The 9,906-nt window shown below is 44.0% G+C and overlaps 1 protein-coding gene across 2 annotated transcripts in view; it reads right to left on the bottom strand.

Moving 5' to 3' along the window:
• Positions 1 to 731: 731 nt before the first annotated feature.
• Positions 732 to 9,906, bottom strand: part of chdh (choline dehydrogenase) — a 20,096-nt gene continuing 10,921 nt past the window's right edge. The window contains exons 8-10 of one of the 2 annotated variants that reach the window (XR_008572774.1): positions 8,442 to 8,544; positions 4,854 to 8,377; positions 732 to 4,722 (exon numbers count right to left, since the gene is read on the bottom strand). Coding sequence is in view for 1 of the 2 variants with exons in the window: in XM_054790779.1 (XP_054646754.1) it covers positions 7,959 to 8,377; positions 8,442 to 8,544 (522 nt within the window). In the remaining variant the exon portion in view is untranslated. Of the gene's footprint in view, positions 8,378 to 8,441; positions 8,545 to 9,906 lie in introns of both variants that reach the window. The other variant, XM_054790779.1, reaches the window with a different exon arrangement.

The following is a 9,906-nucleotide window of genomic DNA, read 5'->3' as shown; positions in this document are numbered from 1 at the left end:
GCTGACATGATGTTAGTGATTCTAAGGTTAACGGAGATTTCTCTGTCATCCCGAATGAGTTAGAATAGCAGATCAGAAGCTTTACAAGGAGGGTGGTGCTTTGTAACTATGTTCTTCTGTTAAACACGGTTACCTGCAAGGATTCTGAAGCACAAAGTGGAGGAGTTACTGTCATTGGATTGACATTATTTCTTACATGAAAAATTGACTGTTATTGTACGTTTTGGTTTTCGGTGACTCTTTTGGAACAAATTAATAACGACAACCAAGGTACCACTGCATCAACATTTCAGATTTGTCTCTTCGCATTAAACCTTTTTGCTGTATTTTTCTTTTTATCTTTTAAAATTGTGTTTAATTTTATTTCCCCGGGCCACACCTTGCACAGACCTGTTTGTGACCATATCTGTCAGCCCTCCTGTTTTCCCCATGAAACTCATATTTTGCCCTTCTTTCCCTTCTCCCTACCTACCAGAAAACCCATGCACACACTGGGAAAACATGCAGACTCCACACAGAGATACCCAAATAGAGATTTGAAACCAGACCTCCTGACTGTGTGGCTAACATGCTAACCACTTGGATACCATGGTGCTCAATCCATGCTTGGGCCACATTATTTATGAGGACAATGCTGCAGCACTGGCAGTGTGGCAGTCGAGTTTGTCCACAATATAAAATAATATATAATAATACTTGACTATATCACCAGGCTCCTACTAATGAAGAAAACAACCATGCACAACTAACAAATTTATTTGCAGTGAACAAATTAAAGACACAAGGATTTGAAATATTAAAATTTACAGATATTTCATGTAAACAAACGATTGCTGCAGCATCAAAGATAAGGCTAAGATTCCTCATAGCATAGTGCAATTATTACTAAGAAACATGGGATTACAAATTACATGTCATGTTTCACAGTACATTCTAGGTGCAATTACTTCAATTTGTGCTCAAATGTAAAATCAAAATAATGGTAATGTTTGTTATGGTTAATGTTACTGCCTCCACCACTTATTTAAAAACACTATTGTGGTATGTGTATATGTATATACATCCTGATCAAAATCTTAAGACCAGTTGAAAAATTGCTAGAATTTGCATTTTGTACATTTGGGTCTTAATGAGGTTTTAAGTAGAGCTACAATATGCAAAAGCAAGAAGGGGGAGTGAGACAAAAAACATTTGGAACTTGTAATTTAAAAAAAAAAAAAAAACCTGAAATAGGTTGTTTATCACCTGATCAAGACCAGAGGCTATAAAAGCCAAAATCTGCTCATAAGCAAGGCCTCTCGCAGCGTGCCATTGCTGCTGAGGTTGGGTGCAGCAAGACAGTCATTCTAAGATTTTTGAAAGATCCTGAGAATTATGGAACAAAAAAGTCAAGTGGTAGACCCAAAAAAATCACACCTGCGCTGAGCCGGAGGATCTGATTGGCTGTCCATCAAGACACAGGGTGGTCTTTGACCCAAATTAAGGCCCTTACTGGTGGTGACTGCAGCCCAATAACCATCAGACAGCATCTGTGGGAAAAGGGTTTAAAAAACCTATCCATCCATCCATTTTCCTCCGTCCGCTTATCCAGATCCGGGTCGCGGGGACAGCAGTCTCAGTAGGGAAGCCCAGACTTCCCGGTCCCCGGCCACGTCTTCCAGCTCCACCGGGAGTACACCAAGGCGTTCCCAGGCCAGCTGTGAGACATAATCCCTCCAGCGTGTCCTAGGTCTGCCCCGGGCCTTCTCCCGGCTGGGCATGCCCGGAAGACCTCACAAAGGAAGCGTCTGGGAGACATCCGGACTAGATGCCCGAGCCACCTCAACTGGCTCCTCTCCATGTGAAGGAGCAGCGGCTCTACTCTGAGCTCCTCCCGGATGACCGATCTCCAGCTACCCTACAGAGGAAACTCATTTCAGCCACTTGTATCCGCGATCTCGTTCTTTCGGTCACGACCCAAAGCTTATGACCATGCAAATAGTAGAGACGAGATCCTAAGGCCACCAAACTGGCCTCCCTCGACGCCTTGGCTGCGCCTAGAAATTCTGTCCATGAAAATTATGAACAGAACCAGTGACCAAGGGCAGCCTTGGTGGAGGCCAACGTTCACCAGAAACAGGCATGACTTACTGCTGGCGAACCAGGCTCCTGCTCCGGTTGTACAAGGACCAAATGGCACGTAGTGCGCACCACAAAACCCATACTCCCGGAGCACCCCCGACAGGACACGGCGAGGGACACGGTCGAATGCCTTTTCCAAGTCCACAAAGCACATGTAGACCGGTTGGGCAAACTCCCAAGTACACTCCAGTACCCTTGCAAGGGTGTAGAGCTGATCCAGTGTTCCGTGACGGGGACCAAAACCACAATGCACCTCTTGTAGCCGAGGTTTGACTAGCGGTCGTACCCTTCTCTCCAGCACCCTGGAATAGACTTTCCCAGGGAGGCTGAGGAGTGTGATCCCCCTATAGTTGAAACACACCCTCCGGTCACCCTTCTTGAAAAGGGGGACCACCACCCCGGTCAGCCAATCCAGAAGTACTGTTCCCAACTTCCACGCAATGTTGAAGAGACGTGTCAAGTCCCTCAACATCCAGAGCCTTGAGGAATTCAGGGTGAAATTCGTCCACTGCCGGAGCTTTGGCACTTGGGAGCGTTTTGCCTACCCCAGATACCTCAGCAACTGTGATGGAACTGTCCGCGTTTGTGTCCTCAGACTCTGCGTCCTCTATGGAAGGTATGTCAGTGGGAAGGGCCTCAAAGTATTCCTTCCACTGTCCGACTATATCCTCAGTCAAGGTCAGCAGGCCCCCGTCCCCAGTGTACAAAGTGTGGACTGGACACTGCTTCCCCTTTCTGAGGTGCCGGATGGTTTGCCAGAACCTCTTCGAGGCCTACCGAAAGTCGTGCTCATAGCTTCACCAAACTCCTCCCACATCCGAGTTTTTGCCTCGACCACCGCCGAAGCCACATGCTGCTTGGCCTGCTGGTACCTATCAGCTGCTTCAGGAGTCCCACAAGCCATCCATGCTCAATAGGACTCCATCTTGACGGCAGCCCTAACCTCTGGTGTCCACCATCGGCTTCGGGGCTTGCCGCCACGGCTGGCACCAACCACCTTGCAGCTGCAGCTCCGATCGGCTGCCTCAGCAATGGAAGCACGGAACAGAGCCCATTCAGACTCAATATCCTCGTCCTCGAATGCAGACAAAGCTCTGCCGGACGTGAGAATTGAAGACTCGACAAACAGGAGATTCTGCCAAACGTTCCTAGCACACCCTCACTACATGTTTGGGTCTCCCAGGTCTGCATCCTCTCCTGCCATCTAATCCAACTCATCACCAGGTGGTGATCAGTTGACAGCTCAGCCCCTCTCTTCACCCGCGTGTCCAGAATATGCGGACGCAGGCCTGATGATACGACTACAAAGTTGATAATAGACCTGCGGCAGGTGTTCTGGTGCCATGTGCACTTGTGGACATCCTTATGTTCCAACATGGTGTTTGTGATGGAGAAACTGGGGTTCGCACAGAAGTCCACCAACATCACACCGCACGGGTTCAGATCGAAGAGGCCGTTCCTCCCAATCACGCCCCTCCAAGTCACACTGTCATTGCCCAAATGAGCGTTGAAGTCTCCCAGTAAAATGACCGAGTTACCAGTTGGGGTGGTCTCTAGCACCCCTCTGATGGACTCCAAGATGGCTGGGTACTCTGAACTGCCATTCGGCGCGTACGCATAAATGACAGTCAGGACCCTTTCCCCAACCCGAAAACATAGGGAAATGACCCTCTCGTTAACCGGGGATGACTCCAACACAGAGGCACCGAGCCGGGGGGCTATTAATAATCCCACACCAGCTCACCGCCTCTCCCCTGCAGCAACTCCAGAGTAGAACAAGGTCCAGCCCCTCTCGAGGAGTTTGGTTCCATAACCCAAACTGTGAGTCGAGGTGAGTCCGAATATATCTGGTCAGAATGTCTCATCCTCTCACAAGTTCAGGCTTCTTCCCCGCCATGTCCCAAGAGCCAGATTTGGCTGCCGAAGACCCTGCGCCCGCCCTCAACCGCCACTCAAAGCACAATGCACCAGACCCTTATGCTTGCCCCCGCAGGTGGTGGGTCTACGGGGGTGAGATCCCGTGTGGCTTGTTCGGGCTGGGCCCGGCCGGGCCCCACGGGTGAGTGCCCAACCACCCGGCGCTCGCCTGTGAGCCCCTACCCCAGGCCTGGCTCCAGGGTGAGGCCCCCGTATCCCACGTCCGGGCGAGATGCGGTCCCTCCTCTTGTGTTTACTCAGGTTTATTAAAAAACAAAAAAGTTATTCAAAGACCTCGTCTTCTTCAACGCCACAAAACTGCCCGTTTAGACTTTGCCAGGGAGCATCAAACATGGGACATTTAAAGGTGGAAAAAAGTTTTATTCTCTGATGAGAAAATTTTACCTTGACGGTCCAGATGGCTTCCAAAGTTACTGGCATGACAAGGAGATCCCACCTGAGATGTTTTCTACAGTGGAGGGGGGGTCCATCATGATCTGAGGTGCTTTTTCATTCAGTGGAACACGGGAGCTTTAGGTGGTTCAGGGTCGTCAAACCGCGGAGGCATCCCTCATGACTGAGGGCCCTCATCTGTGTGGTAACAGCTGGGTTTTTCAACAGGACAAGCGAGCATTGTGAACTGCAGCGTTGACCAAGGACTTCTTCAGGGAGAATAACATCACTCTTTTGGACCGTCCTGCATGTTCCCCTGATTTAAATCCCATAGAGAAGATTTAGGGATGGATGGCAAGGGAAGTTTATAAAAATGGCCATCAGTTCCAGACAGTTGATGCCCTTCGTGAAGCCATCTTCACCACTTGGAGCAATGTTCCCACTCGCCTCCTGGAAACACTCGCATCAAGCATGCCTGATTTACAAGAGCGGTCATTACTGAGTCCTACTGAGAACATTTTTTGTTCTGGTTTGGAGAGTTTGTGGAGCGATGGTGTGAAACTTTTGATCAGCTGATAAACTGAAATTGTCTGTTTCATTGTCGTTTTCAATAAATTACTTTTTCAAAATGCTCCCCCTTCTTGATTTTGGATATTGTAGCTCTATTGAAAACCTCTTTAAGATCCAAATGTGCAAAAGGAAAATTCTAGCAATTTTTCAAATGGTCTTTAAAATTTGATGTGTGTGTGTATATGTACTGTATACGTATGTTTGTGTGTGTATGTATGTATGTGTATGTACATTTCCGTATATGTGTGTATGTATATCTGTATATATGTGTGGCTGTATATGTGTATATATATATATATATATATATATATATGTATATGTGTATATACTGTATATGCATGTGTATATATATGTACATGTATGTATACATGTGTGTATACATGTGTATATGTATGCATATATGTATATGTATGTATGTGTGTATGTATATATATATATTTGTGTATATACACTATATTGTATTTTTTTTGTGTGTGTGTGTTCACAGTGGAACCTCTAAAGTCAACACCCCATTTTTTTTCTGTAAGAATATGTCCCAAAAGTCAAACTAAACTTGTAATTCCAGCCTTCATCAGCTGACATCATAAAATATGTCAACATATTGTTCTGAACTTCAGACAAAGAATTATATCCACAAGTTCTGCTTTTTCTTTGGCTTTGTGTAAATTTTGTGATGCCACCATAGAAGGGTAACACTGATGGCAGAAAAGTGTGATGCTAACCATAGAACCAGGATATTCAACTTACAGCGACGTACTATAAGAAACCTCTGGCTGCTCAGTACAGTAAGAGCATTGCAATCAATTTGCAACTATCCATTACATACATGCATACATTTAATATACCAAGTAGATGCTAACATAAATAGCATGTAGTTGGCATCATAATAGCATGAAAATGAGAAAGGAAGCTTTTGAATAGCACTGGCTTAAACAGTACATACTGTACTCCAAGGCAGTCACCAATTCATTCCAGCGGTGCCTGTAAAATACCCCAGGTGACAGTATAGCTCTGCAGTTGTCTCTGAGGCATCGTCCTCAAAGGGTGAGTAGTTTAGCTTCATTGTAGTTTGATTATACAACACTCACTTGTTTTAAGAATGTGTACATTGGGACTTAAAATATTGCCTGTACAGTTACTAAAGAATTTACGATGGCCAGAGTTTGACACTGGAATGGATTAATTCCCTTTACATTATGTCATATGGGTAGAATCAGTTTAGAAGTTCCACTGGCTTGGAAAAAAACAGTCAGTCTTGTAAACAAGTGTAAATAAAGCAACAACAAAAAAGCACCGCAGCTGCACAGCATCTGTTTTGCTAGAAATAATTAACAAAGGACATTAATGCCAAATAACACAAGTGTTTCTTGTTAGGATGCAAGTAGAAAGAAACAAAAAGTTATGAGTTGGGAAAAAAACACAACGAAGTATAACAAGCATTGGTTGTTTGTGTGAAGCAGAATTGAGAGCATGATTTTGTCTTATTCTATGTCAATTCACACACATTACGACCATTTGAGCGAATAAAAGTGGCTAATTCAGCAAATGATGCAATCATCATGTAGGGCTGACAACATCAGCAGGCCAAGGTGGGCAGAGATAACAACGCTACAACAGGACCCCTATGTTCTATTTTGGAACAGGAAGGAAGACCTCGCTGATATGTTATCGCCTCAGATTGAGCAAAGAAACATGCTGAGACATCAAATTACTGTATATGAGGACACAGGGGAAAACAAATTAAAACGGATGTTGTTTGATGAATTGATAACACATTAAATGCAAACATAAATGTTATCAAAAGCTACTGTTTTTTGGATCGTTAACATTAATAGCAGTTAACTTTTTTTTATACTAAAGTGTAAAAATGTTACTTAAAGGTCCCCTGTAATGCAAAAGTGACTTTTTAATGATGTTCTATTTTTTTTTTTAATTATGTTCTAACAGTACGATGTTTATGAGCACCAAACGTGACAAAATCCATCATCTCCCACAAGTGGCACACGTTCGCTTTTGAAGTTGCGGCTTTTCATGACATCAGGAAGAAAAACCTCCTTCCTCATGGACATGAGGAGCTTGATGCTCCACCCCTTTGACTCCCATGTTTTTGGTGTACTGTAATCCTGAGATATTCTAATGAATAATGAATACCTTATGAATAACTAATGAATAACTCATGAATAACTAATACATGTAAGGCCACTATAGCCACTTCACAGAGGGCAGCTTTGCAAAAAAAAAGTAGGCTTCTCTACACATCTTAAAATAAAGCTCAGAGTTCTCAGTCAGTCAATCAGCTACAGACGTGGGAGCTGTAGGTTTAATCATTTGGGGGGTTTTTTATAAGCCAATAGGCTAACCTAGCATGATGTTGCTGTTAAAATTTGAGTGTTAATGATAGCACTGTAGCTCACATAGCTAGGCTAGTGTTGCTAACGTCCGTGTCCTCCCGTCCCACTCCTTAATGTTATGTTGTTGTATGTGATATATAGCATCTACAGTATTACAATGGACAAGTGCAGTTACACTGTATACGTAAAAATTGGATAAAGGGCTTCTTAGGAGAAAGGCGTGGGCAAACACAGTTCATTAGCATGAAAGCTACAGACACAAAAAGCAGCGTGTTCCCAATAGGACTTACTAAAAGCACTTTTAACCTGTCGAAATTCCAGCATGAAGGCTAGATTTTGGACAACAAAGTCAGTTTGCTGCCATTTGTTTGAAAGGCACACGTGGCTAAATGGTGGATCTACTGTTTGGACTCTGATTCAACTATTTTGCGAGATCACTGAAAAGATCTTAAAAGCATTAAAATTAAAAGAGTTGTCGTTTTTGGCTCATGCTGAGATCTCCAAGCACATAAATTTTGAACATGGCCCGACTGAAATTGTGACCTGTGTACAAAAAAATATTTTGTAAGTTTAGTCACTAAATGTAAACCAAATGTTTGAGATTTACTATCTCTGCGTGTCAAGTGTCGGCGGCTGATAAACAGGAACCTGCATGTCGACAAGCGGCGGCCGACCTCTGATGACGTCCGCTGCTTTCTCAGCGATCATGATGGTGGGAGCGTTCAGGTTTCCGCTGACAATGCTCGGCATGATGGACGCGTCAACAACGCGCAGACGCTCCACACCAAGCACACGCGTCTGGGAGTCAACCACTGCCATGGGGTCGGAGGGCGCGCCCATCTTGCATGTGCACGATGGGTGGTACGCGCTATCAGCCTTGGACCGCACAAAGGTGTCGATGTCGGTGTCGGACTGGACCCGAGATCCAGGCTGGACTTCGGTGCCGCGAAACGGGTCGAAGGCCTTCTGGGCAAAAATCTCCCGAGAGAGTTTGACGCATTGTCTGAACTCCCAAACGTCAACATCTGCCAGGAACAAAACATGGGAATCAAACTGGGGAATTTAAGATGTTAAGTGATAAATACTTACCGGTAGACAGATAGTTGGGCTGCAGAATGGGGTGGTCCATTGGGTTGGTGCTCCTCAGCTTCATCCAGCCAATACTGGTACTTCTCATTGGTCCGACATGAACCTGCAATCAGTAAGGTACTAGTTACTAACCGCCGGGTTCTCTAAAGAGGTCAAAAGACATTGGCATTAACAGCTGTGGCTGTAGATGACCTCTTGATGTATTTTTTTATGAACCCCACGAGAGGGGAGGTGGGATTAATGGCAGGGCAAGACCGACAACAATTTTTGTACTATTTCACACAAAGCTGAATTTAATTTGATGCACGTTTTGGAGTGCAGTCGTCCCTCATTTATCATGGTTAATTGGGTCCAGCCTGACCGTGATCGGCGAATTTCCATGAAGTAGGACTCAATATTAATAAATTGAATATTTTTGTAGTTAGAGCATACAAAACTTGTTTATGGCCTTCTAAAAAAAATGTTAACATTAGAGCCCTGTAGACATTAAATAACACCCCATAGTCACCTTTTTACTCCTATTACCTAATATAGTAGACATGATAAGCAATAATAAAACATGACTCACCATTAGCACTGGGAAGGTTTCCTGTTGTAGTATCTCGAACATAATGTGGGTCGATCACATGGCATTTAAAAAAATTAATAAAACTTTTTTTTTTTTCCCTCGAATAGGAAGGACATTGTATGGCAGGAGCTCTGTTGAAGATACTGGAAATTTTAACTATTTTGGCGCTTTCCTGACTAGACTTCATGAACTCAAGATCAGCACTGCTTGGATAGGCGAGAGGTCCAGATTGCTTGAAATAAACTAGTTCCAAGTGTTGATACCTGCTACCAAGTAAAGCCAACTGATCAACTGCTGAAGTTCAAAGCGGTTGCCTAGCAACAATGCCAAACACAAGGCAAATGATACTGGCTCTGGATTTACAGACTCAAAATCAGAAATAAGGTCAGTCAGGCTTTCGGATAAAAAAACAACTCCAAGATTCAAAGGTTTTCTCAAGAAGAAGACACCAGAGAGTACTCTATTACAAATAGTGCAAGGAATTGAGAATCTGCAATTAAAATCAGTGCAAAAAAGTGCAAATATAAGGATGAATATATCGCTTCTCAAAGCAGAAATTTAATTACAAAAGCCTCTATGAAATGATCACGAATGTTCATAATGATGTCACAAACAACAAAATAGAACACTGAGCAAGGCTATCAAAGCACGAAGAAAAGAAGTCAAGAAGTTGCAAGATGAAAATGCAGACTTCAGCGCTGCTCTGAAGGAGGTTAAAAACCCTATAGAAGAAAATAGAGCACTATGCAAGGATGTTAGGGTTCTGCAGGATGATATCAGGGCATTATTGGAAGACAACGCTGCCTTGCGCGCTCCTCTTAAGGAGAAAGACCCTATGGAAGAAAATAGAGCATTATGCAATGATATCAACATTCTACAGGATGATATCACAGCACT

This window comes from Dunckerocampus dactyliophorus, chromosome 1, assembly GCF_027744805.1.
Source record: "Dunckerocampus dactyliophorus isolate RoL2022-P2 chromosome 1, RoL_Ddac_1.1, whole genome shotgun sequence".
Classification (NCBI taxonomy): Eukaryota; Metazoa; Chordata; class Actinopteri; order Syngnathiformes; family Syngnathidae; genus Dunckerocampus; species Dunckerocampus dactyliophorus.
This window is presented reverse-complemented; position numbering and strand designations above follow the sequence as displayed.